This window comes from Vigna unguiculata, chromosome 8 (assembly GCF_004118075.2).
Source record: "Vigna unguiculata cultivar IT97K-499-35 chromosome 8, ASM411807v1, whole genome shotgun sequence".
In the NCBI taxonomy this organism is placed as follows: Eukaryota; Viridiplantae; Streptophyta; class Magnoliopsida; order Fabales; family Fabaceae; genus Vigna; species Vigna unguiculata.
Genome location: NC_040286.1, coordinates 36,431,022 through 36,449,782, shown reverse-complemented (window position 1 = coordinate 36,449,782; position 18,761 = coordinate 36,431,022). Strand labels below are relative to the sequence as shown.

Here is an 18,761-nt window from a genome sequence, read left to right as displayed (position 1 = left end):
TTCTTTTATTTTTTAAATTCATAATAATTTATTTCTCGTGAGTTTCTTTTACATTAATACTTTTATCTCAAGTTAATTATAAGTATCAAATTTCTTTCAACGAGACACATTTGTATAATCATTTGTCAAAAAGATTTTCGATATAAAAATATGTCTGAGCCAACTACCCAGACAAATATTCAACTTTGATACACCGATAAATATTTTAAAATAAGATTACAAAAAAGACACAATATCAATGAAAATATACAACTCACAAGATTATCACCACCTTTAATTTAAATCCTCAAGATAATAAATTTAGGAGTCTTTCATATTATTTTCAATTTTATCCTTATATGTTATTCAATTTTTTATATTTCTTTCCGCATAAAACTTAGACTTCGAACTATGTATTTTATCAAATAATGATAGTATACGTAGAAAATTGTATTATTTTATTAGAACGGTACATACATAAAGAGGTTAATCTTATAATCTATTATTTTGAATTATTTTCAAAAGCACAAATCATGGTTTTTCACACGAATTCTTATTTCGTTCTGGTTCGAATGTAATATAGAACCAAATATTTAACCATATAACTCGTTTGCCTACAGTTAAAGGCATTACTTTTGAATTAGTAAGAGTTTTGAAATTGTGACATTAATCACAGTTGAAACTTGCGAAAAACGTTGAAAATACAATACATATTTAGGGAATGAGTAACACTTAAACCTTCGTTAATTGGTGTGTAGGATTCGCTACGGACAAAATCGGGTCCCTTCAATATAATGGATGTTCCCTTTTAGATAACGCACTAACCCAACTTCACGTGTGTGGCTGTCACTATAAATTCTAATTTCAATTTAGGATTTAAACCCAATTTTTAGTTTAACATATTTTCTTATTACACGTGTCATCAAACACAACATTAATGGGTAATGTTATTGTACACTCCAAAATATTTTTACTAAAAAAAGTGAGAAAGAGTAAAAAATCTAGCATTATTAAAAGGAAACTAATTCTAATTAACAACCTAGTATTAACTAGGTGTCAGACTTTGACCAACATCTTAGACATACTTAGTAGTCATGAATTTAAATACTTTATTACGTTTTTTTTTGACTTATATTGATGGACATTAATTTTAATATTTTAAAATATATTGATTTTTTTTTTAAATATTAATATCAATATATTTTAATGCTTAAGAAGAAGACAGCACAAAAAATTTGAAGTAACTGTAATCTAACTTTTCCCCAACTAAAAGGCAACTAAATTTAAACCAGCTTTAATCACATGGAAAAGTTAGCACACTTAAACGGACAAAACTATCATTTTCGTGTTCTAAATTTTGGTCCCTAATGCTTTTATAAAGAAAATGATAGTTAGCAAAGTTTTTTTTACTTGATAAATTATCAGTTGATAAAAAAATACTACTTTATTACTTTATTTTAGATAAAAAAATTATTTTAGTTCTATTTATAAAAAAAATTGTTAAGTTTATAAAAAAAAATTATCAAGAAAATAATTTTCCCTTTTATAAATGAAAATGACGAATGCAATGGAAACGATGAATCGATTTTATCCATAAATACGCACTCCCATCCAGTTCTACACGCCACACACATAACTATTCTTCTTCTTCTTCTTTTTACAATGCCCGGAACACTCTTCCTCAACGCCAGCGCCACCTTCAGGGTTCGTTTCCGAGCCCAGGCCCGTTCCACCTTGCCCGTCGTCAAGCCAACGCCCCTCACAATACCCACTCCCCACCCTCACTGGGCCTCCTTGCAGGCCGACATTGAAGCCCACCTCAAACAAGCCATTCCCATCAAAGAGCCGCTCGAGGTTTTCGAGCCCATGCACCGTCTCGTCTTCGACGCCCCCCGGAGCACCGTCCCCGCCCTATGCCTCGCCGCCTGCGAGCTCGTCGGCGGGCAGCGCGACCAAGCCATGGACGCTGCGGCGGCGCTGTTGCTGAACCTGGCTAATGCGCACGCGCACGAGGAGCTTGGTCTGAGGGAGGGGTCCAACATAGCGCTGCTGACCGGGGACGGGATTGTTCCGTTTGGGTTTGAGTTGCTGGCGAACGGGCCGGGCCGTGGAAGCCCGGAGCGGGTGATGCGTGTGATAATCGAGATATCACGTGCGGTGGGTTCGGGAGGGTTGATCGATTCGCAGCACATGAAGAAAACGTCGGAGGGGGAAAACATGAAGCGCGTGGTGGAGAGAGGTGAGGGTGGGTTGCATGCATGCGCCGCCGCCTGTGGCGCGGTGGTCGGAGGTGGGAGTGAGGAGGAGATTGAGAGGCTGAGAAGATTCGGGTTTCATGTGGGAATGATGACGGGAATGGCGCAGAGGGGTTTCCATAACCGTGATGTTGAAGAACACAGAAATCTCGCACTCAATGAGTTGCAGTTTTTCAAGGACACAGATCTTCGAATGATCTCCACTTTTCTTAATTTCTACTAGCCATGGAACATCATCAATAACACCAACAACGTTCGTGTTCTGGTCCTCACTTTTTTAGTTTATGTCTATACAATATTTCGATACCAAGCTTCTGTTTGAGACAGATTTTAAATATAATGAAATTAGTAGAATATTTTAGCCCTTTAAAATACTGGTTCATTCGTTAGTTTCGAGAAAGGGATGATAGAAAATTGGGTAAATAGTGTGTTTACAATCACAGGACTTGTTTTAATTTATTTTTTGTATAATATGAAAAAAAATAATCCTGCTTTAGCTAGTTTTGTTAGTTATAATTAAGTGAGTATTGATTTTTAATAATTGTTTGATGTGTTTATTAAACTTTTTTATTATGCAATAATATTATGGATTAGACTACAGTGGAGTTCGGATAATTATAAAACTAATTATCTATTAATGTCAATTTCCTCTTTATTTTGAAGAAATTTCTCTCAAGTATGTAATATATATTGTGTCTGTAAAATAATGTTTGTTACAATATTGATGTTAAAGTAACATTGTCTTTAGTTTTGTACAAATTATTTGACATTTTTTTGTTTTTTATTTCTTTACGTTTTGTTTTCTTGCATTTCTTTGGAAGTATCTTTGGTTAAAACACGACACCAAAATAAATTCATTTCAAAAGTAAATTACACTATATAAAAATATATGTTCGGTATTAATTTAATTTAAAATATTTTAAACATAATAGATATATTTTTAAGAAGATAAAATTTGTTTAACTAACAAAGACATTTATTATTTGTTACTTTATCTGAACTCGTTCTGTTTATATACATAAAATACAATAATTTATACACTTATAACATAAAAATTTATTTAAATTTTTATATTCAATAGACAATTGTTATATCTCTTTCACTTTAGTATTTATTCATGCATTCTAATCCTTGACGGAAGATGTAAAACTACTTTTGTATGATTTTATATATCCTTCAATTAATTTTACTGAACCTCACATTGTTTATTCTTTTATAATTAAATTGAAGTAATTTCTCTATATATAGATATGTCTCGTATTATTTTTATACAATTTTTGAAAGACTACTCCGATTAAGTATTGACAAATAATTATATATATTATAATACATGGTTCTAAATTTTCATGATACTAGTTGGGTTTTTTTTTTTATCCGTCTAGCGAGGTCCATTCCGAGGTCCATTCCTATATAGACACTAGTTGGACTTTTTTTGTTGTATTTGTCTAGCATGGTCCATTCGTACAGTTAGGCCTGCCATAAACAACTCAACTCAAATGCAAATGTTCCTTCACTCACCACTCACATGCTGATTAATAATGGGGCATTTTTGTGGAAAAATGTAATTTTTACATCTTAGCATTTTTCTTTCAATGGAAAAAAAGAAGAAGGAAATTTACGATTTTTTTTAAAATTTGTTTATTATAAACTTACTCCAATAACTAAAATAATATTTTTATTTTATTTTGAGGTTTAGTTGCTTGGAGAAGTAACGGAGATATTTGTAAGCAACTTTATAAAATCAAGTGAAACCTCTTCCGTGAAAAAGTTGTTTCTAACTATCCAAATTAATCTGAAATTGATTTAATGGGGGATAAATTTCAAGAATATTAAGAAATTCACTTTTTTTTTTTATATTCCAAAATTTTCAAAAGTAAATTAAATGAAATAAGAATACATGTTTAGTATATATTTTAGTTCAAGATAAATGTGATTGCACACGAGGAGTTTAAATGAATTGAAAGCATAAATGCAAAAGAATAGCTTAGAAGCATGTGACAAATTATAGTGAAATTTCTTTGACAAAATATTGCGGGAATTTCTTCCTAGCACAATAAAAGAAAAAATTAAATTTCAAAATTACTTTTTGACCATTTGATCACATTAACATAGATCGAACCCCAAATTATATTCAGATGTCGACTTTCATTAAAAATGTTTTCAAGATGTCGACATCCGATGAAAAATTTGAAATTCTGGATGTCGAAAAAAATAAATACCAGAAGTTGATTTCCAGAAAATATATATATATATATATATATATATATATATATATATATATATATATATAACTAAAAAAGTAAAATAAAATAGAATTAAAAGAAATTCAAATAAAATTAAAAATAATATATATTAATTATATAAATAAAATAATTATAAAAATACATTTAAAGTAAATAAAATCAGAAAATAATTTAAATTATATATATATATATATATATATATTGACTTCTAGTAATATATATATTTCAAAAATTGACTTCCGATAATATATTTTGATATCCAAAAATATTCTTTACTTAAAGTCGACATCCGAAAGTAATTTTATGATTTGTGTGACTTTGTTAAAATCGTCAAAAGGTATTTTTAGATTTGAAAAAAAATTGAAGGTGTAGAAATAAAGAAAGCCCCAAACCCTACTAGCATATGGGCCAGAAGAATAGCCCTCTTATGAAATCCAAAAGAAAAATTGAATTCGATTCCCTATTGATTTTATATGTTTTCTTTATATCACTTTTCAAAATACACGGATCAACATTAGTTCTAATGTTTTAAAAATATTTTTTTAATATATCAATATCAATAAAAGGACAACACAAAAACTCAGTAGAAAATTTGAATTAAAATTTTCCATTGAGTTTTTGGAAAACTTTAGACATTTCATCTAATCCTTTTACATGTGGAGAGTTTTGGGACCCTTCTAGCTCAACTATTTCCCACCTTCTATTTGAAGATTAGAGTCTTTATCTTGGGGATTACTTCTGCTGCCAGAGAAGCTTTCCAAATTTTGAGTGTTGTATGCTTATTCATCTGTCTAGTGCTACTAAAGGAGAGATATACATGATTAGTATTTTTGGGCTAAAAGTTTGGCAACATATTAGTAGACCAAGGACAATTTACTACCTAAACTTGAAGGCTTATGCAGAAAAAGGGAACTCCTTTGTCTTTCAAAGTGATTCCCTCTTATGCAAAGCCTATTTTTCTAAGCCCTTTTGCACTTTTCTAAATTTCTTGGTGGTTGAGGAATAAGGGTAGTAGGAAAAATATGATTCCACCAGCATAGTTTGGAAAGTCTTGTCCTTTAGTAAAAAATGGTAGGGGTACCATTCAGGATTTTGCATAGATACACACTACTCATCTAGCAAAGTAGGCTTGGTGCCCTTTTTAGAGACCCATATTCATTATTGGTGTAGGTCCAAGAAGGTGCATAGTGTATACTATGCTAATCCACTATTCATGGTTATGGAGAGATAAGGTATTGTTACTAAGGGTTAAGTATGATTTTTATCCTAAAACACAGTTTTAATTTTCATCTCTATTTTAAACTTTGATTCTGATATGTTCTTATACTTAATATCATGTGAAGTGAGAAGGTGAATGTGCTCCTCTTCATAGGGCACCCTAGAGGGAATCTGGAAGGTTATTTGGAGAGAAAATGAGCCATATAAGATTAGACATTTTCTGTGGAGTGTCTGTCATCATGCTATTTTTGTCATAGGAAACATTTTCATTAAGAAGCTGGTTTTCCCATGTGGAGAAGGAGACAAAGGCCAAGTTACCATACTCTATTACTCTAACTCTGCACCTAACATTTTGGTTGGGAAATTGGGACACAATCAAATACAATGCTCCCTTACCATGTACAAGGATTAACCAACCAAACACTGTAATCCTAAATTTTTTGGTATATTTGGAAAGCAACAAAACAATACTCTTAATCCAACCAGGAATCATTTTATATCATAATACCAGAACTCATTTTTCAAGAGGTTGCACAACATTGCAGAACAGAACAATGCTTTACAGTAATAAACACAACATGTTATATATATACTTTTGTTTTTGTCATTCAATGAATATCATATATTGAGTCTAACTTATAAAACGTAAATTGTGTCTTACAACAAGAAGATAAGTTGAAAACAGTCACTTGCTGGTATTTGACCATTTGCTGTTCCTAAGATGTTACATTTAGAGAACAAAATAAAATATGGAATGTGTCATGCAAGAAGTTAATACTTGATTCCTTGAATGTGCTATAACAGCATCACCAAGAGTTACCTATAATGCCACTATGATTTTGAACAGTAGATAATTTTATTCTCTCTTTATGTGTTTCTAACTTAAAACATAAAGGGTCTTAATCAGTTTTGCATTTAGTAATTGTTTTTAGCATGGAATCATGGTGATGAAAGTCGCAATTCGAAACAGACAACAGAGGTAAGAAAATGATTGGGGAGAATATAAAACTGGTTTAAAATTGAAACAAGCTACAAAATGCATACTCTATACGTAGCTTGTATTAAATTAATGTAATGGAGATCAAAGGTGAAAACTGATAGGGACTACTACATACTGGGTGTTTCTGTTTTCTCTTCTTTTCTCACATTGTCACACGTCATTGCATACTATACATTGATCTACTCTATAATTATTAGATGACTCGAAGTTGGTGAATGTCTCTGTCAATTTCCAATGCCACACTATGATTTAATAATTTAGATCCTTTCTTTCAGAGTTCTGGTAATAAAAGTCACGTTATTTTACAGATTTGTAAATGCTTGTCACTTCTTAACTGAACAAACAAACAAGTACTTGATTTCATGCCACATTTATTTCAAATTCTAAACTCATTCAGCTTTAGACCAATGAATAGTTTATATAGATTCGAAACTTTTAAGTGAAATTGCAAAACACACTTGTTATATTTTTGGACCGGAAAACTGCAGAGTTTAACAGTGCTGATATATGTTACATTACATCTTCTTGGAAGCTATCTCAGTAATATTAGTTTATTCAATATTTCTATGGACTATGATTTCCCTTAATACAATAGCATTCAGATGGGGGAAGTAGTATTAAAAAAAAACACCTTCACTCATCAATGATTAAGAGAGCAATAATTTTATACACTTTCTGTTTTCTCACAACTCCTCCTTCTTTTTCTTTGTTTCTATCTTTTTCACTCATCACATCAAATTTCTTATTTTATCTTCCATCTCTTCTTATCTCTCTCATCATCCAATGGAGGATACACCTCACAGAATCTTTATTCATTATAGAGTAATAGAGGAGGAGGGAAGTAGGCCTAGGCTGGGAGAGGTGGACTTGTGCACAGGGAAGACAAAGAAAAAGAAAACAAAAAAAGAGTCACTCCATGAAGAAGAATAGAAAAACACTTTTATCCTTCAAAATGATTAATGGCTTTAAAATTATGATTCACATCCACCATTGTGTTTGTATGGATGCTCAAAAACACAAAGATCCCATCAATTTGGTACAACAGGAAATTGAAATCAGTTATGTTTGCCACAGCATATTTGATTCACAGTTCTCATGGCTAAAAAATGCTCTTATACCCCAAGCATGAACACAATATCTCCACTGCTAAGTAACCACCAACTACAAACTCCACTATACATCCAAAATGTGAAAGAACTAATACTAGTACATCACTACTGAAGAAAACCCCTTATAGTGATTCAAGGAAACCAGTTTTTGAGAGAACAGCATTCCTCACTTTGCTGAGATCCCTACCTTTGAGGGTTCTCCCAGCACCTTCTAGAACAGAAAATGAGGATATCTGACTCCTTGCAAGCCTTCTGGCAATAAACTCATGTGGAGGAAGCTTTGAATCAGGCTCATCATTTTCCTCTCCATCCTCATCACTATCCCCACCATAGTTACCAGCACCATCATCTTCACCATCATAATCAGCATCAAACCTTGAAGCACTATTCTTGGGAGGGTTACTCGTATAAATTTTTGACCAGTCAGGAATTTTGACCGGTGCTGATTGCTGAAGAACCATGGCTTCATTAGAGGAATTACCACTGCTATTGTTACTGCTATTGCTAGATCTTGGCACCATTCTGGCTGCACTAGGCCTACCAGGAACAGGAACAGGAACGGCAGAGGACTGATCCTTCTCTTTGAACTTGCGAACCCCAGAAGAACCATAATCACTTTTGTTGCTGATAACATCCCAAATTTCTTCTTCATCAAAATCTCCATCTCTCAACGAATTCCATATCCCACTGTGCTTCCTGCCCAGACCATATTTATCTTCCATTATCAATCAACCACTTCCTGCATAACAAAAATCTGAAGAAACTCGTTTCAAATGATTCAACAAGAAATTTCATTTCAGTAATTTAAGCATAGAACAGAAGAAAAATTGGAAGTTGAAGGGAGAAATCAAGAAGCAAAAGTGTGTAGGAATGAATAAATCACAGGAGGTGATTTTACAGTAAGATGTTTGATATTTTACTGAGGAAAAATTAGAAGAACCTTTTTTTCTGTTGTCCAGGAATCAGAAGCTTGAAATAATTAAACTTTATGAAGATTCTAAATGGGGTTCCTGGAATATGCCAAGAAAAAAAAATTGAGTTGATAAGAGTGGAGTGAGGTTGAATTGTGATAGCATGAGAAGTTGAATTTGAGTTATATGAGATGGTGAGTGAAAATCCAAAAGGTTTGGGTTACCTGAATATGTATTTGCAGAGTTTTGAAGTGTAATGAAAGCAGCACACAGAGAGAAAGTGTGAAGAGCACTGAAGCTCCAAAATCTGAAGGGGAAAGAATAAGACAGTGTTGTCCACAAAATCATGGCTCTCCAGTATTTAACTCTACAACCTCACACCATTAACTCTTTTTTCTTTTTTAAATTCTATTAATGTCAAATATATATATATATATATATATATATATATATATATTCTATTCAAAAGAATGAAAACCTGAAACCTTATTGAACATGATTGTAAGGATCGATTCCAACGCAGAAACAAAAATTAATTGATTTCTGGTTCAATGAATCTTTTATTTTTGAATTGATTTTGAAATATGTTAGAAAATAATTCTAATTAACTCCACGTACTTTTCTAATCTCTAACTGTGTAATTATTTATTATTAAATCATATAATATTAATACTGATATCATACTGCCATCTATTACTTCTTCTTTGACTTTCTTATTTCTCTTTTCATTCCAAAAATCTTTTTCTTTATTTATTTTTGCCGAATCTTTCTCTAGATTTTCCTAATAAGTGACGTGGAATCTCTAAAATTTAGATTTTCGTAATAGTTCATGATTAATTGTTATACAGAATAAATTAAATTCATAAGCATATTATATTAATACTAAAAACAAATGCATATTTATATTAAATCCTATAATAATTAAATGTAATTCATTATTATAATAAGATTAAATTTTGTATAAATTAATTATTATGTTTTTTTCCCAAAAATAATGAAGTTTCAAATTAACAGTTAGAGTAAATTAATGAAATTTCATATTAATAAATAGAGTAAATTATAGAAAAAACTTTGATTTTTTTTAATTACAAACTTTATTGTTCAAAATTCCGTCCACGAAAACTTACTTCTTATTATATTTGCAACTAGAGTTTAATACTATGCAAAAGATCGTTTCTGTATAAAAACTAATTCTTGTAAATTAAGAAGTTATTGTCATTTTTTACAAAAGAAAATAGAGAAAAAAAAAATTAAGATTATGAAATGAGTTTATTATTGAAAATAAAAGTAGATAAAGTCTTACATATGATATGGAAGTTTGAAATATGCAAAAAGTATTTCAAAAAATCAAAAAGGTATTGTAACTAATGTCTTGTATTGTTGAAGTTCCATATTATTATATAAAGATAAATTCACCTTACAAAGTGAAAAGAAAAATTTTCCCACAATTCAAGTACTATACTAATTAAATGAAATAATAAATAAAGTTAATTCACTCGACATAAACATTTAATCTTGTGTATTAATTAAATTTAATGAATAATGGTTAACTTACATAAGACGGTACTATTATTGGACATTATATTTATTAATTATGATATATTTCCCAGATATATGAACTTGCATATCAATACATATATTTAAAAAACTTAATTATAATTAGTAATTATTATAAAGTCCAACCAAGAATATTATTCTTCATTATTATATAGGACAAATCAATCGAATTTTTATTATTCACTACTTTCTGATAAGAAAGTTGATAATTTATTTTATTGATCTTGCGTGAGAAATATTACCTACAAAACATTTATTTTAATATTCTTTAATTTTTCTTAAGTGTACTTTAGAATTTAACAACGTCCTAAATTTTCAGTGTGTGTGAAAATTGTTAGAATTTGATGCACAAAATCCAAATCAATCGATCTAAGAATATTCACTAAAAGAATTCTAATTTAGTAAAATCTGAATAAAAAGAATAAATATTTTAAATTACATGCACAAGTACGACTCACGATTCGTTTTCTTCTCCATTATACCTTTCGTAAATGCGTTAGTCCAACGTGCGTGACATTTGATTATTAGCCATCAATAATGAAGCATTGAGAACTATGTATTCTTATCTCAAAGTCAAATCAACTTTATACAAAATTTAATTGTAAAGTTAAGTCGAGACACATTTATTTTTAATATTAAATTTGATTTTAATGAGTGGATTTATAATGAATTTTAAGTCTAGTTCAATTCCACCAAAATTAGTATGTAAGATGAGTTAGAATTTAGATTAGTCTTATCTTTATTCTCACTAAAATTTAAGTTTAACTCGATTTTATAAAATCGATTTGTAAGGTGAGGTAAAATTTAAATTAGTCTTATCTCTAATTTGTGTGAGACTTCTAACACGTCCTCATGTCGACATATATCCATCACATTTGTGGGATTAGACATTAATAAATGATTAAATAGCAAGTGGAATAATAGATCTAACAAACTACAAAGTTCGCTAAAATAGACTATAAACTATGACTCTACCATGTTAACAGGTGAATTTTAAGTCAAACTCTATCTCACAAAAACGGTGTATAATAAGTGGGATATACACCAACTTATATATTATGAATTGACATTATCTTTGATTGATATAAAATTTATAATAATGAAACAATAAATTCGACAAATAATAAATTTTGTTTGAATAAAATTTAATTTTGATTATGATATCATGTTCAAAATAAAATATTAAATCTAATTTATTATTAAAAAATCGATTTATAAAATAAGACTTGTATACACTTATCAAATATTGCACTTATAAAATATAAGTGTACTTTATCTCTATTCCACGTTGATCTCCAATAAATAAATATCTTTTTTCAAATTAAAATTGCGATAAATAATAAGGTTTACTGCTGGAAAAATGTGTATCCTTTCATTCATCAAGACAACAATATATATACACATTTACAAGGAACTGTTACCCTATTAAGGCCAACAGAATTGCAGCCACTAATCATGCCCCTAATTAGGCTAAATAATTAGACTAAAAATATCTCACAATATTTACACTCCTAGTATAGAAGAAATGATATCTCCTAAATATAATGGCTAACGACAATGATAATAAATAAGCATAATGACAATATCTCAATAATCTCAATATCCCCCCTCAAGTTGGAGCATGGAGATCTCGAATGCCTAACTTGCGAAGGAGGAACTCAAATTGTGTTTTTCCCAAGGCCTTTGTAAAAATGTCTGCTAGTTGTACCGTTGTTGGAACGTATGAGGGACAAATGATGCCAGCCGTCACCGCATTACGGACAAAATGACAATCAGCTTCAATATGTTTCGTTCTTTCATGAAAAACAGGATTTTGAGCTATATGTAATGCTGATTGACTATCACAATACAATCGCATCCCTGTAGAATGACTGACTCCCAAATCACCAAGTAACTGTTTGAGCCATTTTAACTCACATGTAGTTACCGCCATAGAGCGATATTCAGCCTCTGCAGAAGAGCGAGAGACGGTTGATTGTTTCTTAGTTTTCCAGGACACGGGAGAAAGACCAAGAAGCACCACCCAGCCAGTCAAAGAACGTCTTGTAAGTGGGCAGCCCGCCCAATCCGAATCACACCATCCCTCTAGGTTCAGTTTACTATCAGACCGTAGTAGAATACCCTGCCCCGGATGTTTCTTCAAATATCTAATAACCCTTAAGGCTGCCTCCCAATGCTCTTCACGAGGTTGCTGCATAAACTGAGACAAAATGTGTACAGAGTAAGCAAGATCAGGTCTAGTGACAGACAAATAAATTAATCTTCCAATAAGTCGCCGATAGGGTTCCGGATCTACAAGCGGAGTACCAGAAGCCAAGGCTAGCTTATGGTGTTGTTCCATTGGAAAATCCGCCGGCTTGGCACCTAATAAACCAGCATCTTCAATGATTTCCAACGCATATTTTCGCTGGCAAAGATAAAACCCTTCGGGATTACGAGCAACTTCCAGCCCCAAAAAATACTTTAAGACGCCCAAGTCCTTCATATGAAAACAAGCACTTAAGTAAGCTTTAAAAATTTTCATGGCTGAAATATCATTCCCTGCAATAATTAAGTCATCCACATAGGCCAGAACATAGAGATGTATTTCGCCCCTGTGCAATGTAAATAAGGAGTAATCGGAATAAGATTGAACAAATCCATAACGCTTCAATGCCGTAGCCAACTTAGCAAACCAACAACGAGGAGCTTGTTTCAAGCCATACAATGACTTTTTCAACCTGCAAACCAAATTCGGGTCAGTGTTTGTAAATCCTGGAGGAACTTTCATGTACACCTCCTCAACCAAGTCACCATGGAGAAACGCGTTATGCACATCCATTTGATGTACTTCCCACTTTTTAATTGCCGCCACTGCCAAGAAAGTACGGACAGTCACCATTTTTGCCACCGGTGCAAATGTTTCATCATAGTCTATTCCCTCTCTCTGATGATGTCCGAATATAACAAGTCTGGCTTTCAAACGTTCTATGCTCCCATCTGAGTGATATTTTATTTTGTATACCCATTTACTTCCGAGTGCTTTCTTTCCGGGAGGGAGTTTCTGCAGCACCCATGTCTCATTCTCTTCCAAGGCTCGTATCTCGTTGGCCATTGCAGCGCGCCAACCAGAATCCTTTACGGCTTCCTTAAAATTCTTAGGTTCTTTCCCTGCTGTCACGGCTGCAACAAAATTTCGATGTCTAGCAGAAAATCGTTCACAATTGACAAAGTAAGTAATAGGGTAAGGAGTACCTGAGGCATGTTGTTGAGCAGGTGAACTTTCCGAGGACTTTACTTTTCGAGTGATATGAGTGACAAAATCCTTATATCTTGTCGATGGGATTTTGTTTCGCATCCCCCTTCCCATGTCTGTCTCCATATTGTCTTCCTCGGTCGCCACAGCCTCTTGCACCACAACTTCAGCCCCATCAACTCCGTGTGGAGATACTACCTCGCCATCCATACCACTCATACTTACATCCTCATCAGTTAACATAGTAGGTCCATCACAACTTCCACACAATCCCCCGTGGGGCTGTGACTGCTCTTCTTGCACCCCCTTGGATGCACCCCCTGGTGTAGGTAATGCAGCGGAAGTCTCCCATCCAATATCATCAACAACATGCTCAATATCATAAGTAATAGGAGGAGTATAAAGAGTGTTGTGTGGTGACACAGCAAACGGAAATGCATGTTCATAAAATTTCACGTCTCGAGAGACAAAGTATTCGTGGGATTCCAAATCATACAATTTCCAACCCTTTTTTCCATAGGGGTACCCCACAAATATACACTTGCGACTGCGACTTGCAAATTTATCCCCGTCACGGCGTTGATGATGCGCATAACATAAGCAACCAAAAACTCTCATGTTATCAAATTTAGGAGCTTTACCAAATAATTTTTCATAAGGTGTGAGATAATTAAGGACATTGGATGGGGTGCGATTAATTAAATAACATGCCGCTAACACACATTCACCCCAAAATTGTATGGATAAATTACCTTGAAATCGGAGCGCTCGTGCCACATTCATAATATGTTGATGTTTGCGTTCAACCCTCCCATTTTGTTGTGGAGTGCCCACACATGATGTTTCAAACACAATTCCATGCTTTAAAGAAAAATCACGCAAACAATGAAATTCGGTGCCATTGTCACTGCGTATTTTCTTGATTTTCTTATCAAATTGTCTATCAACAAAAGCAACAAAGTTCATAAACATAGACTCAACTTCATTTTTATTGCGTAACAAATAAACCCAAACTGCACGCGAATAATCATCAACAATTGTCAAGTAATATTGTGCCCCACATGATGAAGGAGTGCGATAAGGTCCCCATAAATCACAATGGACTAATTCAAACAGGCTACTGGCATTGTGCTCACTTAATGAAAAATGATCCCTATGCTGTTTAGCGCGTGGACAGACATCACAGATTGTGTTATTATTGCTTCGATAAAATTGGCTTACATGAGGAATGAATTTTAACACTTTTTCTGACGGATGACCCAAACGGTGATGCCACAAATCTATTGAGGAATCTCTGAATGTCAATGCATGAACCTTCGGAACACCCCGAAAAAAGTAAAGTCCATCAGTCCGTTCACCCGCTCCAATCAACATCCTCGTCCTCTGGTCCTGGATTACGCACAATGCATTAGTAAATTGAACTATACAATTGGAGGCATCTATTAATTGAGAGACAGAAATTAAGTTGCAATTTAATTGAGGCACAAAGAGAACATTATCAAGCTGCAAACCACCATCCAAAATCACACTACCCTCCTTCGTAGCAGTGGCATCTTTCCCATCCGGCAATCCCACCGGTATGTTTGTAATCTTTTTCACATTTATTAGACAAGATAAATTGCCTGTCACATGATGAGAGGCTCCCGTGTCAATAATCCAAGAAATTTTATTCATACCGTGAAGGCGATCCTTGGTTTTGGGAATATTCAAAGCGTCAAGAAGTTGTTGCCACTGTGCTGGAGTGATGCCTGATATTCCTGTTGACTCACCTAAGTTCGGTAGTGCATGAGACGGCCCACCTTTAGCACCGTAGCTATTGGTACCTGCTGTGGCTTTGTGGGCATGTACAGATGTGTTGTTTGTGCCCCTACCACGTCCTCCAGAACGGCTTGCTCCTTTCATTGGTCCATGACGACCCTGTCCACGACCACCCCGAGGACGGTCTCCCCACCAGTCGGGGAACCCATGAAGCTGAAAACACGAGCTTGCATCGTGGCCTTCTCTGTTGCAGTGAGTACAAAATTTGTCAGAATTGTCCACACGGTTAGATTTACCCCGTGCATCAGGTGTAACTCGAAAAGCCATGACATTGTCACTGTTCAGATGAGGTGAAGACGGTTCCCGCAGCAGCCTTTCATCCTGTATGACTCGCTGATAGGCTTGATCAATGGTTGGTAATGGATCTTGAGAAAGCAAATTTGAGCGAATCGTTGCATAAACACCATCTAGACCAATAAGAAAATGATGCAGGTAGTCTGCCGCACTTAAATCAGCCACTTGTTGGGCAATATTACACGTACATTGTCCACATTCGCAAGTCGGCTTTTTGACATAAGTCATAAGTTCATCCCATAAACGAGATAGACGACCAAAGTAGGCGGATACCTCTTCCCCTTTGCCTTGCTTGCATTCTCCCAAAGATGTCTTTAATTGGCATATACGAGTCCCGTTCACAACGCAAAAACGCTGCTTGAGATGTGTCCACAAGGATTGCGCATCGTCATAATAGGAAAGAGTAGAGCGTAGTGATGGCTCGATAGTGTTGAGCAACCACGCTATGAGCATCGAATGCACTGCGATCCAGTCCTCCATTTTCTCAGGTGTGGTTGGTTTTGGGACTTTCCCTTCGACAAATCCGTATTTTCTCTTCGCTTGCAATGAGGTGCGAATTGCCCTCGCCCATTCATCATAATTCGGACCACGTAATTGAATTGGTGTAATCACGTTGCCTGGACTGTCACTGGGGCCTAGGAAAAATATCAAGTCGACTTTCTTCTCGCTATGTTTCTCGCCATTACCATTATTCTCAGCCATAATCTCTTATGGTACTGTAAGAAAAATGGTATTTTAATGCTCCCTAGGATTTTCCCTTGCTGCTGATACCATAATAAGGTTTACTGCTGGAAAAATGTGTATCCTTTCATTCATCAAGACAACAATATATATACACATTTACAAGGAACTGTTACCCTATTAAGGCCAACAGAATTGCAGCCACTAATCATGCCCCTAATTAGGCTAAATAATTAGACTAAAAATATCTCACAATATTTACACTCCTAGTATAGAAGAAATGATATCTCCTAAATATAATGGCTAACGACAATGATAATAAATAAGCATAATGACAATATCTCAATAATCTCAATAATAAACGTTTTAAAATAAAGAAATAAGCAACACAACAAGATGCTTAGAAATTGGAAATGGGTAGATCCATTCCCTTTGGTTGGGTGGCTGATAGATAAAGACTGGCTATCGTTATAAAAAAAAACAGACAAAAATGTCCAAGTTTCAATACAAGAACAATACAAATGTTAGGAATTTGTGAAAGAAGTATGATACACACACGACACAAGTTACACACAAAATTTTTTGTTTTTTCTTTAACTCATTGTCGATTTAAAGATACACGATTAAAGAATATGAGAAAACAAATTAAAAATAAGACTAATTTAAAAAATATATATAAAGATAATTTTTTTCAAGAATTAGAGAGATTTATAATATGGTGAAAAAAAGACGAAAAGAAGTCACGTCGGAAATAGTCCAAATATGAATCAAAAGTTCTATATCGGATAAAATAGATAAAGTTAAAAATTATATAAGATCAAAAATTCATAATTAAGTTACCTTAAAATTTTAGGATAAAAATAATATTAAATAGTTTATATGTATAAAATTATGTCATATATATATATATATATATATATATATATATATATATATATATATATATATATATATATATATATATATATATAAAAGACTATAATGTCTCGATGACTACAACTATTACTTAACCTAATAAACCAGTGATACAAGGTATATAAGATTAAAAAAACAGAAAAGTTAAAAGGCTATTTTAGGAGAAAGAAAACTGGCACACGGATAATCTGTGTTCTGTCCAGCACAACACATATGTTCTGTCAAAGATTTTATCTTATTGTTCTGAAAAAAAAAAAAGCTGCGTATAGGAAATGGTTCGTGGAAGTTGGAGGTGTTGAAGAAGAAGATGAACATGGCCCACATGCAGCAATTGGAAATCCACATTCAACGTACATAGATATACATCACCAACACAGAACAGAAAATTTTGAGTGCATTAGCCCAATCAACACTCATTAAGTAGTGGGAATCATATGAAAAGAATCTGCAACCGTTGGAGCAGAATCTTCTTGCTAAAAGCTAAGCCATGCAAGTATTGATATGGCGGCGGAAAAGTGACAGCACTGTGTGAAACCAATAAAGTTGCTTAACTGGTTTTAGCACAATGTAATAACAATGTAACAGTTGAAACTAGTGTGAGTTTTTTGGACTTGCTTTTTCTTTTCTGCAAAAGTTTATTGTGACAGACATGTTGGTGGACATTATAGGATTACGTGAAGTTGTGTATATACTATATGTAGTAGAGATATATTATTGGAGTTAGCTAGAATATATACCACACTGTGGCTATAAGAGTTTTTGTGTTTTGTTTTTAGGTGGGGTTGTTTGAGTAGAGAAGAGTGGTGAAGAAATGCGTATGGTAATGAATCTCTTGAGACCAAAGTGTAGTTTACACAGATGACAAGAACATTCATTTAGTAATGAATGAGAGAAACCCCACCTTCACACAAAAGTAGTTCTCATGCACACATGAATGATGGGAATGTAGGCCTAACCACGTGAATCCAGAGGAGTTTAGTTTGCAATTCTTTATCGAAAAATCGTATTTTGACTCCTACAATTTATGTTTCATTTTATACGCAATAACTTATCGTGGAGTGTTGATTAATGTATCATTATTTTTTTTAAAGAATCAGTGTTCAATATTAAACCATGTCACATAATAGAAAATAAGTCAAATTATGAGAATTAAAATATCATTCTCCATGATCGTGTAATAATGCTTTCTCACAAATTTGACAATTTTGCTAATGTTAAAAAATTTACTTGCATGCAGTGTTAAATATGGTGAGAAACAAAATTTAGTTACTGTAATAATGATATCATTTATCTTTATTGTGTTTTTGTAGAGTTTCCAGAAGTGAATGATTTTTGGTTGTAGGAAAGTTATTGTTAGGTTTAGAATAATTGCCAAGGAAGTGGAAAGTGTGACTGAGGTGTCAGCTTGTTAATGGTGATCATCAGATGAAAATTTATGTCCTTTTGTCTCAATGCTACATCATTTTCAGGTCTTTCTTTACATGTGCATAATATTTAGTGCTCGTTTAATGCTAATATATTAATATATGATTGGATATGTTACATG

The 18,761-nt window shown here is 33.3% G+C and overlaps 2 protein-coding genes across 4 annotated transcripts; one reads left to right on the top strand and one right to left on the bottom strand.

The window, feature by feature from the left end:
- Positions 1–1,569: 1,569 nt before the first annotated feature.
- Positions 1,570–2,772, top strand: LOC114193828 (heterodimeric geranylgeranyl pyrophosphate synthase large subunit 1, chloroplastic-like). Its single transcript, XM_028083772.1, has one exon. The coding sequence runs from the start codon at positions 1,642–1,644 to the stop codon at positions 2,455–2,457; it is 816 nt and encodes a 271-aa protein (XP_027939573.1). The 5' UTR covers positions 1,570–1,641; the 3' UTR covers positions 2,458–2,772.
- Positions 2,773–7,612: 4,840 nt separating this feature from the next.
- LOC114193369 lies at positions 7,613–9,115 on the bottom strand. Of its 3 annotated transcripts, none has more exons than XM_028083136.1 (3): positions 8,940–9,115; positions 8,745–8,814; positions 7,613–8,558 (listed from the first exon to the last, which is right to left on the bottom strand). In XM_028083136.1, the coding sequence occupies exon 3, from the start codon at positions 8,524–8,526 to the stop codon at positions 7,927–7,929; it is 600 nt and encodes a 199-aa protein (XP_027938937.1). In that variant the 5' UTR covers positions 8,527–8,558; positions 8,745–8,814; positions 8,940–9,115; the 3' UTR covers positions 7,613–7,926. The 3 variants fall into 3 exon arrangements, with proteins under 3 accessions (XP_027938937.1, XP_027938936.1, XP_027938938.1); XM_028083135.1 differs by having other exon boundaries at positions 7,613–8,543; XM_028083137.1 differs by lacking the exon at positions 8,745–8,814 and having other exon boundaries at positions 7,613–8,543; positions 8,940–9,071.
- Positions 9,116–18,761: the final 9,646 nt, after the last annotated feature.

What these genes read in the sequence shown, in the direction of transcription:
- LOC114193828 (XM_028083772.1), top strand. Translation starts at nt 1,642, where the DNA reads ATGCCCGGAACACTCTTCCTCAACGCCAGCGCCACCTTCAGGGTTCGT.
- LOC114193369 (XM_028083136.1), bottom strand. Translation starts at nt 8,526, where the DNA reads ATGGAAGATAAATATGGTCTGGGCAGGAAGCACAGTGGGATATGGAAT.